The 17,042-nt window shown below is 42.4% G+C and overlaps 1 protein-coding gene across 1 annotated transcript in view; it reads right to left on the bottom strand.

The window, feature by feature from the left end:
• LOC132403373 (dynein axonemal heavy chain 3-like) overlaps positions 1–17,042 on the bottom strand; it is a 990,878-nt gene that overhangs the window by 924,998 nt on the left and 48,838 nt on the right. The window contains exons 7-8 of the mRNA XM_059986790.1: positions 15,603–15,737; positions 7,299–7,417 (exon numbers count right to left, since the gene is read on the bottom strand). Coding sequence (XP_059842773.1) covers positions 7,299–7,417; positions 15,603–15,737 — 254 coding nt within the window. The remainder of the gene's footprint in view (positions 1–7,298; positions 7,418–15,602; positions 15,738–17,042) is intronic.

Raw genomic sequence — 17,042 nt, 5'->3', positions numbered from 1 at the left:
GCAAACTCAGTCAGAGCGCCAACTCAGTCACAGTTAAAACTCAGTCACAGCTAAACTCAGTCACAGCTCAAACTCAGTCACAGATCAAACTCAGTCAGAGCGCCAACTCAGTCACAGTTAAAACTCAGTCACAGCTAAACTCAGTCACAGCTCAAACTCAGTCACAGATCAAACTCAGAGCGCCAACTCAGTCACAGTTAAAACTCAGTCACAGCTAAACTCAGTCACAGCTCAAACTCAGTCACAGATCAAACTCAGTCAGAGCGCCAACTCAGTCACAGTTAAAACTCAGTCACAGCTAAACTCAGTCACAGCTCAAACTCAGTCACAGCTCAAACTCAGTCACAGTTAAAACTCAGTCACAGCTCAAACTCTGTCACAGCTCAAACTCTGTCACAGCTCAAACTCTGTCACAGCTCAAACTCTGTCACAGCTCAAACTCTGTCACAGCTCACACTCAGTCACAGTTCAAACTCAGTTACAGCGCAAACTCAGTCACAGCGCAAACTCAGTCACAGCGCAAACTCAGTCACAGCTCAAACTCAGTCACAGCTCAAACACAGTCACAGTTCAAACTCAGTTACAGTTCAAACTCAGTTACAGCGCAAACTCAGTCACAGTTCAAACTCAGTTACAGCGCAAACTCAGTCACAGTTCAAACTCAGTGACAGTTCAAACTCAGTCACAGTTCAAACTCAGTTACAGCGCAAACTCAGTCACAGCTAAACTCAGTCACAGATCAAACTCAGTCACAGCGCAAACTCTGTCACAGCTCAAACTCTGTCACAGTTCAAACTCAGTTACAGCGCAAACTCAGTCACAGCTAAACTCAGTCACAGCGCAAACTCTGTCACAGCTCAAACTCTGTCACAGCTCAAACTCTGTCACAGCTCAAACTCAGTCACAGCTCAAACTCAGTCACAGCTCCAACTCAGTCACAGCTCCAACTCAGTCACAGCTCCAACTCAGTCACAGCTCCAACTCAGTCACAGCTCCAACTCAGTCACATTTTAAGCTCAGTCACAGCTAAACTGAGTCACAGCTAAACTCAGTCACAGCTAAACACAGTCACAGCACAAACTCAGTCACAGATCAAACTCAGTCGCAGCTCAAACTCAGTCGCAGCGCAAACTCAGTCGCAGCGCAAACTCAGTCACAGCGCAAACTCAGTCACAGCGCAATCTCAGTCACAGCGCAAACTCAGTCACAGATCAAACTCAGTCACAGCTCAAACTCAGTCACAGCTCAAACTCAGTCACAGCTCAAACTCAGTCACAGCACAAATTCAGTCACAGCACAAATTCAGTCACAGATTAAACTCAGTCACAGCTAACCTCAGTGACAGCTAATCTCAGTGACAGCTAAACTCAGTCACAGCGCAAACTCAGTCACAGATGAAACTCAGTCACAGCTAAACTCAGTGACAGCGCAAACTCAGATACAGCACAAACTCAGTCACACCGCAAACTCAGTCACAGATCAATCTCAGTCACAGCTAGTCTCAGTGACAGCTATACTCAGTCACAGCTAAACTCAGTCACAGCTAAACTCAGTCACAGCTAAACTCAGTCACAGCTAAACTCAGTCACAGCTCAAACTTACTCACAGCTCAATCTCAGTCACAGCGCAAACTCAGTCACAGATCAAACTCAGTCACAGCTAGTCTCAGTGACAGCTAAACTCAGTCACAGCGCAAACTCAGTCACAGCTATACTCAGTCACAGCTAAACTCAGTCACAGCTAAACTCAGTCACAGCTAAACTCAGTCACAGATGAAACTCAGTCACAGATGAAACTCAGTCACAGATGAAACTCAGTCACAGATGAAACTCAGTGACAGTTCAAACTCAGTGACAGTTCAAACTCAGTGACAGTTCAAACTCAGTGACAGTTCAAACTCAGTCACAGCACAAACTCAGTCACAGTTCAAACTCAGTCACAGTTCAAACTCAGTCACAGCTAAACTCAGTTACAGCGCAAACTCAGATACAGCGCAAAGTCAGTCACAGCGCACACTCAAACACACCTAAACTCAGTCACAGCGCAAACTCAGTCACAGCTAAACTCAGTGTCAGCTAAACTCAGTGTCAGCTAAACTCAGTGTCAGCTAAACTCAGTGTCAGCTAAACTCAGTCACAGATGAAACTCAGTCACAGCCCAAACTCAGTCACAGCTCAAACTCAGTCACAGCTCAAACTCAGTCACAGCTCAAACTCAGTCACCTTTCGAGCTCAGTCACAGCTAAACTGAGTCACAGCTAAACTCAGTCACAGTTCAAACTCATTCACTGCTAAACTCAGTCACAGCACAAACTCAGTTACAGATTATACTCAATCACAGCTAATCTCAGTGACAGCTAAGCTCAGTCACAGAGCAAACTCAGTCACAGATGAAACTCAGTCACACCTAAACTCAGTCACAGCTAATCTCAGTGACAGCTAAATTCAGTCACAGCTCAAACTCAGTCACAGATGAAACTCAGTCACAGATGAAACTCAGTCACAGCTAATCTCAGTGACAGCGCAAACTCAGATACAGCGCAAACTCAGTCACAGCGCAAACTCAGTCACAGATCAAACTCACTCACAGCTCAAACTTAGTCACATTTCAAACTCAGTCGCAGCTAAACTGAGTCACAGCTAAACTCAGTCACAGTTCAAACTCAGTCACAGCGCAAACTCAGTCACAGTTCAAACTCAGTCACATTTCAAACTCAGTCGCAGCTAAACTGAGTCACAGCTAAACTCAGTCACAGTTCAAACTCAGTCACAGATCAAACTCAGTCACAGTTCAAACTCAGTCACAGTTCAAACTCAGTCACAGTTCAAACTCAGTCACAGTTCAAACTCAGTCACAGTTCAAACTCAGTCACAGATCAAACTCAGTCACAGCGCAAACTCAGTCACAGATCAAACTCAGTTACAGCTCAGACTCATCGGGCTGAAGTATGAAAAGCCTCGTACTCCTTTAAAATCATTTTACACTTCCACCCACTGAACTGGTGCTATTTATGTTTACATTGATCCCACTGCAACCCACAGTGGTCCTGCCTCTACTCCTTCTAAACCTTTCTTATTCATTACCTATCCAAATGTTTTCCAGAAGTAGTTGTAACCATTCTACCACTTCCCCTGGCAGCTCTTTTCATATAACCCCCAACCTCAGTGTGAAACAACACCTTTCACTGCCTTTTGACATTAAACCTATGGCTTCTAGTTTCAGACTCCCCTACACTGGGGAAAAGCATCTACCTCATCCATGCCCTTAATGATTTTATAAAACTTTACAATGTCACCCCTCAGTTTCTTTCATTCCAGTAAATAAATTCCCAACTGGTCTACTCATAATTTGAAGCCTCCTGTCTAGACATTGTCCTTGTATCCTTTCTGCACCCTCTCTAGTTTAATCTCATCTTTCCTATAGTACGGAGACCAGCACTCTATAGGCCCAGTTTCACCAACTGGGTGAAATGTGTCCCATGTGATGAGGGCAAGCATGCCAGACTGTCCTTCACTCTCTCTACTTGTATCACTTTCCGGTAATTACTGTACCCCAAAGTCTCTGTATTCTCCAGCACTCCCTTGGGACCCTACCATTTAATGTGCATATCCTTACTAGCCTTAACTTCCCAAAAACTGCATTTGTCTGAGTTAAATTCCACCTGCCATTACTTTGCCCACTTCTGCAGTTGATCTCTATCCTGTTGTAATCTCACTCAACCTTTTTCACTGTTCAAGTTTGTATTCTGCAAACTTATAAGACATGGGAGCAGAATTAATCCATTCAGCTCATTTTGTCTGCTCCGCCATTCCATCATGGCTGATCTCAGATCCCACTCAACCTGCCTTCTCGCCATATCCTTTGATGCCCTGATTGATCAGGAAACAATCAACTTCTGCCTTAAATATACCCATGGATGGCCTCCACCACAGTGTGTAGCAGAGAATTCCACAGATTCACTACTCTCAGGCTAAAAAAAATTCCTCCTTACCTCTGTTCTAAAATGTCACCCCTCAATTTTGAAGCTGTGCTCTCCAGTTCTGGATATGCCCATCATTGGAAACATCATTTCAACATTCTTTAGGTTCCATTGAGATCCCTCCGCATTCTTCTAAATTCCAATGAGTACAGGCCCAAAGCTGCCAAATGCTCCTCATATCATCCTCGTAAACCTCCACTGGACTCTCTTCAATGACAGCATATCCTTTCTGAGATATAGGACCCAAAACTGTTGCCAATACTCTTAAGTGCAGCTTGACTAGTGTCTTATAGAGGCTCAGCATTATCTCCTTGCTTTTATGTCTATTCCCCTTAAAATAAATGCCAACATTGCATTTGCCTTCTTTACCATAGACACAACCTGTAAATTAACCATCAAGGAGCCTTGTGCAAAGATTCCCAAGTCCCTTTGCACCTCTGATGCTTGAACCTGTTCCCCGTTTAGATAATAGTCTGCACTATTGTTCCCTTCACCAAAATGCATTATCATACATTTCCCAACACTAATCCATCTGCTACTTTTTTTGCCCATTCTTTCAATTTGTCTAGGTCCTTCTGCAATCACATTACTTCCTCAGCACTACCTACCCCTCCACCTATATTTGTATCATCTGCAAACCTTGCCACAAGCCATCAATTCCATTATCTAAATCACTGACGAACAGTGTGAAAAGTAACAGTCCCAAAACTGACCCCTGAAGAAGACCACTAGTCACTGGCAGCCAACCAGAAAAGGTTCCCTTTATTCCCACTCGCTGCCTCCTGCCTGTCAGCCATTCTGCTATCCATCCTTCCTGTAACCATATAACAATTACAGCACGGAAACAGGCCATCTTGGCCCTTCTAGTCCATGCCAAACACTTACTCTCACCTAGTCCCACCGACCTGCACTCAGCCCATAACCCTCCATTCCTTTCCTGTCCATATACCTATCTAATTTTTTGTTAAATGACAAAATCCACCTGCCTCTACCACTTCTACTGGAAGCTCGTTCCACACAGCTACCATTCTCTGAGTAAAGAAGTTCCCCCTCGTGTTACCCCTAAACTTTTGTCCCCTAACTCTCAACTCCTGTCCTATTGTTTGAATCTTCCCTACCCTCAATGGAAAAAGCCTATCCACGTCAATTCTATCTATCCCCCTCATAATTTTAAATACCTCTATCAAGTCCCCCCTCAACCTTCTACGCTCCAAAGAATAAAGACCTAACTTTTTCAACCTTGTAACGTCATAGTATTTAATCCTGTTAAGCAGTCTCATGTGTGGCACCTTATCAAACACCTTCTGAAAATCCAAGTAAATCCACTACCCCTCTCTGTCCACCCTGCTTGTACTTCCTTGAAGAACTCTAACAGATTTGTCAAGCAAGATTTCCCGTTACAGAAACCATGGTGACTTTGACTTATTTTATCATTAGTCTCCAAGTACTCTGAAACCTCATCCTTAATAATAGACACCATGCCACCAATCATCTAAATTCATTAATATATATGATTAATATGTATGACTAATAATAGTAAGTACTTTATTGATTCCAAGTGGAAAATTATTTTGTTACAGCAGCAGCATTTAAAACATACTTTGCAATAATAATAAATAATATAATATAAACTAATAATGAAGTACAGAATAACTATATACATAATAATTTACCAATAATAATATATGAAATAATAAAACAGAGACTGTTGTAGGTCCAGGAGCACAATAATTCAGAATTACACACAACAAAACATAAAATAACATGAGAAACAGTAAAAACACAGGAGCTACTGTAACCAGCTGCCACTAGCGTGGCACCAGCTTAGCTTTGAGGAAAAGGATAATGGGAACCAGCATGGATTCCCACAGTGCACCACTAGTCATAGGCCCGCAGTCCGAAAGACAATTCATCACATCACCCTCTGACTCCTTTCACAAAGTTAATTGTATATCCAATTGGCTAGCTATGTGATCTCACCTTCCAGAGTAACATACTACGATGAACCATCTAGACAACATCTACCAGCCTGCCCTTGTCAATCCTTTGGGCCATCTCTTCAAAAAAATTCAATCAAATTCATGAGAGACAATTTTGCACACACAAACAATGCTATCTCTAATCAGTTCTGGCCCTTCCGAAAGCAATTTCTTCCAGTAACTTTCCCCACTTCTGATGTTGGCTCATTAGGTCTGTGATTCCCCTGGCTTGTCTTTCCAGCCCTTCTTACATAAAGGCACAACATTAGCCACACTGAGACCTTTTGACATTTCACCTTCTGTAAGGAAGTGATTGTAATACCTGGCAGGGCCCCAGTAATTTCTTCCATGGCATCCCACAATGTCCGAGCACACACCTGATCAGCTCCAGGGCTTTATCCAAAATAGTGCATGCCAAGACCATTAACAATTGTTTTTAAATATCGATCTGTTTCAGGACATCACCCTTCTCATCCCTGAACACCCAGCCTACATGGTCTTCTCCAAAGGTAAACACAGATAAAAGTCATCATTTAAGTACTTGCTGAGGTGACCACTGTGATCTTCCTCTTCCTGGTTACACTTTTGGCTCTTAATATACTTTCAGAATCTTCCACAAATCTCCTTTATCACCAAGAATAACTTATGCCCCATTTTGCTCCTGTGCTTCTTCCTGAAATGTATTCCTTATGCTTCTCCAGGGATTCCTCTGATCTCAGCTGCTGTTACCTGACCCATAACAATTCCTTTCTCCTGACCAAGGCTTCAATGTATCTCATCATCTGGGGTTGCCCACTCTTATCAGCCACTGTAACAGGAACACATTGACCCTGGACTTACTCTACCTCATTTTTAAAATTCCCAATTTGCAAGATGTCCTTTTCCATGCAGATAGCAGTGGGGGATGGGAGAGATGGAGGGAGAGTGGACTGGTCTATAGGTGTGGGAGGGTAGAGAAGGTGTGAATGATGAAGGTGGGGCTGATTGGAGATGTGGAGGGGTGGAAGGTGGGGTTGGGGGAGTTTTGGAGGGAGGGGTGGAAGGTGACACTCGGGTAGTTGTGGAGGGAGGGGTGAAAGGCAGGTTGAGTGGAGATTGGAAGGTGGGGCTGTGGGGAGTTGTGGAGGGAGGATGCAGGGGCAGAGGAGGCGTAGATGGTGAAGTTAGGGGGAGACATGAAGGGAGGGGTTGGGGGAAGATAGAGAGTGGTGTGCAGATGACAGAGTGGCCTATATGTACAAAGCTGATTGTTCCTGTTCCTCTCAGGGATGGACATTCAGCAGTCACATCTCCAATTACTCATCCACTGCATCCAAAGCAATACTTGAAGCAAACCTTACCTAAGTGGCCCATGACCATTGCTCTTAGCCACAACTTGAAGTGTCGCTTTTGCATTCAGGACGATTTCCTCTTCAGAATGTACAGAGCCAATGTATTTGACTTCAAAGTTGTCCACAGCCTACAAGAACACATGGAAATGATGTTGATGATGGCTTCCACAGAAATTTCTACAAATTGGTCTAAATTTATTACAATTGTTAAACACAAAATAATTGCATAATTATTCACTCCCTTCAAGTCAGTATTTAGTTGATACACCTTTGGCAGCAATTACAGCCTTGAGTCTGTGTGGACAGGACTCTATCAGCTTTGCACATCTGAACACTGCAATTTTTCCCCTATTGTTTACAAAACTGTTCAAGCTGTCAGATTACATGGGGATCATGAGCTCTTTTCAAGTTCAACCACAAATTCTCAGTTGGTTTGAGGTCTGGACTTTGACTTGGCCAATCCAGGACATGAACTTTGTTGTTTTTAAGCCATTTCTGTGTAGCTTTGGCTTTATATTTGGGGTCATTGCCTTGCTGGAAAAAAACTCTTCTCCCATGTTGCAACTCTCTTGCAGACCGCATCAGGTTTTCCTCCAGGATTTCCCTGTATTTTGCTACATTCATTTTACCTTCTACCTTCACAAGCCTTCCAGGACCTGCAGCAGTGAAACATCCCCACAGCATGATGCAGCCACCACTGTGCTTCACAGTAGGTATGGTCTGCTTTTGATGATGTGGCGTGTTTGGCTCATGCCAAAGATAGCATTCAGTCTGATGGCCAAAAAGCTCAATTTTGCTTCCATCAGACCAAAATACCTTCTTCTAGCTGATTTCAGAGTCTCCCTCATGCCTCTAGAAAAGTCTAGCTGTGATTTTATGTGAGTTTTTTCAACGGTGACTTTCTCTTTGCCACTCTCCCATAACTCTGTGACTGGTGAAGCACCTGGGCAACAGTCATTGTATGCACAGTCTCTCCCACCTCAGCTACTGAAGCTTGTAACTCCTCCAGAGTTGTCATAGGTCTCTTGGTGACCTCCCTCATTAGTCCCCTTCTTGCACAGACACTCAGTTTTTGAGGACAGTCAGCTCTAGGCAGATTTACAACTGTGTCATATTCTTTCCATTTCTTGATGATTGACTTAACTGTACTCCAAGGGATATTCAGTGGCTTGGAAATTTTCTTGTATCCACCTCCTGTCTTGAGCTTTTCAATAACCTTTTCGCAGAGATGCTTGGAGTGTTCTTTTGTTTGCATGATGTAGCTTTTGCCTGGATACTGACTCACCAGCAGTTGGAGCTTCCAGATACAGGTGTAACTTTACTACAATCATATAACCGTAAAACAACTACAGCACAGAAACAGGCCATCTCGTCCCTTCTAGTGCTTCTAGTCAGCACAAACACTTACTCTCACCTAGTCCCACTGGCCCGCACTGACCCTCCATTCCTTTCCAATTAAAACTCCTTGACTGCACACAGTGATCTCTATCTAATGTGACTTCTAAAACCAACTGGCCGCACCAGTGATGGTTTGGTGTGTCATATTAAAGGGACTGAATACTTATGCAATCAATTACTTTGTGTTTTATATTTGTAATTCATTTATATCACCTTGTAGAGATCTGTTTACATTTTGGTACAAAAAAGTCTTTCTCTGTTGATCAGTGTTACAAAAGCCAAATTAAATCCACTGTGATTCAATGTTGTGAAGCAATAAAACATGAAAACTTTCAAGAGGGGATGAATATTTTTATAGGCACCATTATTGGAATTGTTTAGAAGGTTATGGCCAAGTTCTGAAAAATAGGACTAGTTTAGATGGGCATTTTGATTGGCATGAACCATTTGGGCTGAGGGCCTGCATGACTGTGACTATAAGATGCATTTATTATGTGGAAGATATTTAGTATCTACTCATCTATAGCTGCAAGTTAAATTGATTCATATGAGAAGATGAGGCGTGCTTGATACATGAACTGAAAAATAATTAATGGAAAACCAAACATAAAACAGATGATTAAAGAATCAATCAATCAGGCAGTTGAAATGCTTCCAAGCTGCTCAAATGGTAACAATGGAATCTAACTGTTATTGCAGACATAAACCAGGCTTAAGTCAAGAAAACTTGTCAAAGCCATAACCTTGGTGTAGAACATAGAACATCAAAATCTACAGCACATTACAGGCTCTTCGGCCCACAATGTGCCATCATGTAACCTAGTCTAGAAACTGCCTCAAATTACCCTACCACATAGCCCTCTATTTTTCTAGGCTCCATGTACCTATCTAAGAGTCTCTTAAAAGATCCTATTGTATCCATCTCCACCACCATCACCAGCAGTGCATTCCATGCACCCACCACTCTCTGTATGAAAAACTTACCCCTGACATCCCCTCTGTATCTACTTACAAGCACCTTAAAACTGTGCCCCCAACCCCATGTTAATCATTTCAGCCTTGGGAAAAAGCCTCAGGCTATCCACACAATCAATGCTTCTCATCATCTTATACATCTCTATCAGGTCACCTTTCATCCTCTGTCACTCCAAGGAGAAAAGGTCAGCCTATTCTCATAATGTTCAACCTATTCTCATAATGAATGTTTTCCAATCCAGGTAACATCCTTGTAAATCTCCTCTGCATTCTTTCTATTGTATCCACATCCTTCCAATAATGAGGTGACCAGATCTGAAGGAAGAGCTCTGTAGGGTCACATTGGGATGTATTCCCAACTGTCCTGAGGTGAAAGTCCACCTGGGTTCAAAGTAAGAACATGTTGTGTCTTGGGTCCAATTGCCAAGGATGCTTCATATCAATGTCACCTTGAAGATGGTCACATGGGTGAGACACAGCTTATGGGACAATAATACGGTTATAGAACAGGAGAACAAAAGAAAAGCAGTAGCACAGATTTAACCTTCCATGTACAATGAGGTGGCAGAATGCCTGGGAAGTCCTTAAGATATAGGAGCAGCATTCGTCCATTTGCTCATCCAGTCTGCTCTGCCATTCCACCATGGCTGATTTATATTCCTTCTCAACCCCATTCTCCTGCCTTCTCCCTGTAACCTTTGACACCCTGACTATCAAAGAACCTATCAACCTCCACTTTAAATATACTCAATGACCTGACCTACACAGCCATCTGTGGTAATGAATTCCACAGATGCACCAGCCTCTGGCTAAATAAATTCCTTCTCATCTCTATTCCAAATGGACTTGGCTCTATTCTGAGGCTGTGCCCTCTGCTTCTAGACTTCCCCACAATAGGAGACATCCTCTCCACATTTAGGCCTTTCAGTATTTGAGAGGTTTCAATGAGATGCCCCTCATTCTTCTAAATTCAAGTGAATACAGGCCCAGAGCCATCAAACACTCCTCATAGTTTAACCCTTTCATTCCTGGAATCATTCTCTTGGGCCTCCTCTGGACTCTTTCCAATACCAGCATATCTTTTCTTAGATAAGGGGTCTAAAACTGCTCACAATACTGTGGTCTAACCGATGCTTTATAAAACTTCAGCATCACATTCTTGCTCTTACATTCTAGCCCTCTCAAAATGAATGCTAACATTAAATTTGCAAGTTAACTTTCAGGGAATCCTGCACGAGGACTCCCAAGTCCCTTTACACCCCTGATTTTTAAATTTTCTCCTCATTTAAAAAGTAGTCTATGCCTTTATTCCTTCTATCACAGTGCATGATCATACTTACCTACACTATATTCCATCTGCCAATTCTTTGCCATTCTCTCAATCTGTCCAGTCATTTTGCAGACACTCTGCTTCCTCAACACTACCTGCCCCTCAACATATCTTGCTATCATCCACAAACTTGGCCATAAAGCCATCAATGCCATCATCCAAATCTTTGACATATAATGTGAAAAAGAAGCAGTCCTAACACCGAACCCTGAAGACTATCACTAGTTATCAGCAGCCAACCAGAATAGGTCCTCTTGATTCCGACTCTTTGCCTTCAATTTATCCATAAAGCATCATTCCTGTAATATCATGGGCTCTTGTCTTGTTAAACAGCCTCACGTGCAGCACCTCGTCAAAGGCCTTCTGAAAATCCAAGTAATCAACATCCTCTGACTCTCCTTGGTCTTTCCTGCTTTTTACTTCCTCAATGAATTCCAACAGATGTGTCAAGCAAGATTTCCCCTTAAGGAAAGTTTCTAGCAAGTTTTTTTTCTCTTTCTTTGCCTATTACTACACAGCTAGTGCAGACTGGCAGAAGTGGCCTAGAGTATGTTCTTTGTGAGAGATATGCGATCTCTGGGATCCATTCTCCCTGATAACTACCTGGGTGACTCTCTGAAAAGAGAAATGGAAGAGGCAGCCAGTGCAGAGTACTCCTGTGGATATTCCCCTCAATAGTGAGTATAATGCTCAGAATACTGTTGTGGGGGAATAACTTACTTGGGGAAGTTGCAGCAACCTGGTCTCTGGCACTGAGTCTGGCTCTGTGGCTCAGAAGGAAAGGGGGAGAGGAGGAGAGGATTAGTGATAGAGAATTCCAAAGTGAAAGGAACAGACAGGAGGTTCTGTGACTATGAAAGAGACCCCGGATGGTATGTTGCCTTCCAGGTGCCAGGGACAAGGATGGACTCAAAAAGGGTCCACAACAATCTAAAGGGGCAGAGTAGGTAGGAGTTCCTGAAGAGACAATACAGGGAATGGGATAGAAAGCTAAAAAGCAGGACCTCCAGAGTAGTAATCACTGGATTGCCACCTGTGCCACTTGCCAGTGAGGGTAAGAATAGGATGATTTGGCAGGTGAATGTGTAGCTGAGGACAGGGTGCAGACTTCTGAATTATTGGAACCTCTACTGGGGAACACGTGACTGTTGAAAAAGAATGGGTCACACCTGAACCCAAGATGGACCAATATCTCTGTGGGGAAGGTTTAAATTTGGCAGGGGGTTGGGAGCCTGAATGATAGGGCAGAGGATGGGGCAGTTAGTATACAAGCTGATACAGTGTGTATTGAGACTGTGAGGAAGAACAGGCAGGTGGCAGGCCAAATTGCAGTCATTGGAATAAGTTGATCTGTAAGATGGGAACAAAATTGAAGAAGGTAATGAATACAGGACTGAAGATATTATACTTGAAAGCACAGTGTACTGAATAAAGTAAATGATCTTGTAGGATAGATTGGCAGGTATGATGTTGTGGGCATCACTGACTCATTCCTGAAAATCATTACAGTTGGGAGCTTAACATCCAAGGATACACTTTGTATTGAAAGGACAGACAGGTAAGCAGAGGGAGTGGGGTTGGTAAATAATATGATCAAATCCTCGGACATAGAATTGGAAAATGTAGAATCCTTGTGGGTACAGTTAAGAAACTGCAAGGGTAAAAAGACTCTGATTGTAGTTATATATGGACCACCAAACAAGATGTGGGATATAAATTACAATGGGAGATAGAAAAAACATGAAAAAAAAAAGGCAATGTTACAATAGTCATGGGGGATTTCAATGTGCAGGTAGATCGGGAAATCGGATTGGTGGCAGATCCCGAGAGAGAGAATTTGTAGAATACCCACAAGATGGCTTTTTAGAGCATCCTGTGCTTGAGCCTACTAGAGGACAGGCAATTCTGGTATGGGTGTTATGTAATGAACCAGATTTGATTAGGGAGGTGAAGATTAAGGAACCCTTAGAATTCAGTGGTCATAATATGACAGAATTCACCTTGCAGATTGAGAGGGAGAAACTAAAGTCAGATATATCAGTATTAAAGTAGAGTAAAGGGAATTATAGAGGCATGAAAGAGGATCTGGCTAAAGTAGATTGGAAGGGGACACTAGCAGGGATGATGGTAAAACAGCAATGCCTGGAGTTTCTGGAAGATATCCAGAAGGTGAAGGGTAGATACATCCCAAAGATGAAGAATTATTCTAAAGTGAGATTGACACAATCATCACTAACATAAAAAAAGATAGGGGATATAATACAGCAACAATTAGTGGGAATTACAGGAATGAGAGGCTTTTAAAAACCAATGGAAGACAACTTTAAAAAGACTTAAGGAGAAAAAATATGAAAGTAAGCTAGCCAATAATATAAAAGAGGATACCAAAAGCTTTTTCAGACATATAAAAAGTAAAAGAGAGGGGCGAGTGAATATTGGACTGCTGGAAAATGACACTGGAGAGGTAGTAATGGGGGACAAAGAAATGACATACGAAATTAATAAATATTTTGCATCATCCTTCATCATATGCCAGAAATTCAAGAGTGTCAGGGGGCAGAAGTGAATTTAGTTGCTATTAGTTAGGAGAAAGTGCTTAGGAAGCTGAAAGGTCTGGACATGGATATGTTACCTGGACTAGGTGGATTACACCCAGGTCCAGAAAGAGATGGCGGAAGAGATTGTGGAGGCATTAGTAATGATCTTTCAAAAATATCTAGATTCTGGAATGGTTTTAGAGGACTGGAACATTGCAAATGTCACTTTACTTTTTATGAAAGGAGGTAGGGAAGCAGAGGAAAGGAAATTATAGGCTCGTTAGTCTGATTTCAGTGGTTGGGAAGATGTCGGAGTCTATTATTAAGCTTGAGGTTTGAGGTACTTGGAGGTACATGATAAAATAGGCCAAAGTCAGCATGGTTTTATCAAAGGGAAGTCTTGCTTGACAAATCTGTTGGAATTCTTTGAGGAAATAACAGGCAGGACAGACGCATCAGTGGATGTTGTTTACTTAGATGTTTAGAAGGCCTTTGACAAAGTGTCACAATTCAGGCTACTTAGAACATAGAACAGCACAGCACAGAAACAGGCCGTTTGGTCCACAATGTTGTGCCAAACCAGCTAAAAATCAAAAACACCCGAACACTAATCCCTCCTACGTACACCATGTCCATATCCCTCCATTCATTCCATAAGCCTTCTTAACCACCTTATTGACCTGTGTAGCTGCTTTCAAGGAGCTATGAACTGTTGTCAGTGTTGGGACTGTTTCTTTTCACCTTAGGTGTGTGATTTAGATCATGAATTGATGGCTTTGAGGCCAAGTTTGCAGACAATACAAAGGTAGGTGGAAGGGCAAGTGGTGTTGAAGAAGCAAGGATTCTGCAGAAGGACTTAGACAAATTAGGAGACTGAACAAAGAAATGAATATAGTGCTGGAAAGTGTATGATCATGTACTTTGGTAGAAGGAATAAAGGTGTAGACTATTTTCTAAATAGGGAGAAAATTCAAAAATCAGATGTGCAAAGGGACTCGGGAGTCCTTGTGCAGGATTCCCTAAAGATTAAAAGACTTGGTCTTTTCTCCTTGGAGTGATGGAAAATGAGGGGTGACCTGATAGAGGTGTATAAGATGATGAGGGGCATTGATCGTGTGGATAGTCAGAGGCTTTTTCCCAGAGCTGATATGGCTAGCACAAGAGGGCACAGTTTTAAGGTGCTTGGAAGTAGGTACAGAAGAGATATCAGGGGTAAGATTTTTTACACAGAGTGGTGAGTGCGTGGAATGGGCTGCTGGTGACAGTGGTGGAGGAAGATATTATAGGGTCTTTTAAGAGACTCCTGGACAGGAAAATGGAGCTCAGAAAAATAGAGGGTTATAGGTAACCCTAGGTAATTTCTCAGGTAAGGACAGGTTTGGCACAGCTTTGTGGGCCGAAGGGCCTGTATAGTGTTGTAGGTTTTCTATGTTTCTATTAACTTTCAGGATAAATCAGTGGTAAGAAAGGCAAGTGTAATATTAGCATTCATTTTGAGAGGACTAGAATATAAAAGCAAAGAATTAATGCTGAGGCTTTATAAGGCATTAGTTAGACTGTACCTGAAGTATTGTGAGCAGTTTTGGGCCTATTTTCTAAGAAAAGATGTTCTGGTATTGGGAAGAGTCCAGAGGAGGTTTACAAGAATGATTCAAAGAATGAAAGGGTTAATGTATGAGGAGCTTTTGATGGGTCTGGATCTGAATTCGCTGGAGTTTAGAAGAATGAGGGGGGAGTTTTATTGAAAGCCCTACATAGAGTGGATGTGGAGAGATGAGGAGTAATTTATTTTGCCAGTGTGGTACATCTGTGGAATTTATTGTCACAGATGGTTTTGGAGGCCAAGTCATTAGGTATATTTAAAGTGGGGGCTGATAGGTTCTTGGTTCAACAGGGCATGAGACTTTACGTGAAGAAGGCAGGAGAATGGGTTTGAAATGGAAAACAAATCAGTCATGATGGAATGGTGGAGCAGTTTTAATGGGCAGACTGGCCTTACTCTGCTCCTAAGTCTCATGGTCTTAAATGGGCAGTGGGCTAGAGAATATTTGAAGGCACATAAGCAGTAGCTACCTGGAAGAGGTGGTGCTCAATCCTGGGCATGTACTGGACTGCGTTGACGATGAGGTCCACCACGCGAGCTAATCCCTCCATCACTTCATCAATGGTTGGTGTAAATGTGATGCTGTAATTGTCCATGTCAGGCCTCTGTGCATTAAATGAAGAATTAAGTTACTGTAGCGGTGTGCTACACGCAGCGCTAAAATAATGAAGTTAAACTGCAGTTAATGAAAGATTTTATTCGAACTTCACAGCCTTGCTTTAAAGCCTCCCTGATCCCACCCTCCCCAGGCATGGATGCTGTAGGGGCACGTACTCACAATCCCCCGCAGGCTTTTCCCTTTGTTGGTGAAGCAGACCTGGCACCCTTTTGGGACTGGCCTTTGTGCCGGCGTGCTGGCTATTTGTGAGCCGGTTCGAGTGCGCAAGGAAGTGGGTCGCCACATTACTATATATATCTGCAGGAAATTTTAATGTGGATTATAAACCCAGTAGGTAGAAAATTACTCCCACATACTGTTGCAAATTTGGTTTTATTGTGGCTAGATATTACAAAACTAATAAAGTGACAACTAAAGCTCTATATCAGAATGCATTGAGCACTTAAAAGAAAATATTTGATCTGAGGGCAAATAGAAATAAATAAGTGCACCAGATGCTGTACTACTGTAGTTTGAGAAAAGAAAGCAGGGGCTTGAGGGGAGAGAAGGCCATGGAGTTTGCAGACCACATGGAGTTGTACACTAAGGGCAAGGCCATTCCAGAGCTGGGAGGAAATCCTGACAATGGTTGAAGATGTGGTGTGGAAATTGTAGTATCTCAACCCACTGCAGTATGATACAGTGGAGGCATGCTGGGATAAACCCAGAGAATATATAACACGAGTTGATAGGGCTATTAAAAAGGCATGTAGTGCCTTTAGTTAGGGGATTGAATTGAAGATTCGCGAGTTAATGTTGCACCTCTATAAAACCCTGGTTACACCTCATTTGGAATATTGTGTTCAGTTCTGGTCACCTCATTATAGGAAGGATGTGGAAGTTTTAGAGAGAGTATAGAGGAGATTTTCCAGGATGCTGCCTAGATTAAAGAATTATGACAATAGGGCTTTTATCTCTGGAGTGAAGGAGGATTTAAGCTAACTTTATAGAGATGCACAAGATGTTTAGAGGCATAGATTGAGTGGACAGCCAGAAACTTTTTCTCATATGAGAAATAGCTAATATGAGGGGGAGTAATCTTAAATTGACCAGAGGAAAGTGTAGGGGGGATTTCAGAGGTAGATTTTTTTATACAGAGGGTGGTAGATGTGGCAAATGGTACATTCAAAAAAAGGAATAGGGATAACTCTGGGAATTATAAACCACTGAGTCTTATTTCAGTAGAGGATAAACTATCAGAGAGAATCACTAGAGACAGGATTTACAAACATTTTGAGAAGTATAGTCTGAT

Source organism: Hypanus sabinus, chromosome 13 (assembly GCF_030144855.1).
Source record: "Hypanus sabinus isolate sHypSab1 chromosome 13, sHypSab1.hap1, whole genome shotgun sequence".
Classification (NCBI taxonomy): Eukaryota; Metazoa; Chordata; class Chondrichthyes; order Myliobatiformes; family Dasyatidae; genus Hypanus; species Hypanus sabinus.
The sequence above is the reverse complement of the archived record's forward strand: the minus strand, read 5'-3'. Positions and strand labels throughout refer to the sequence as shown.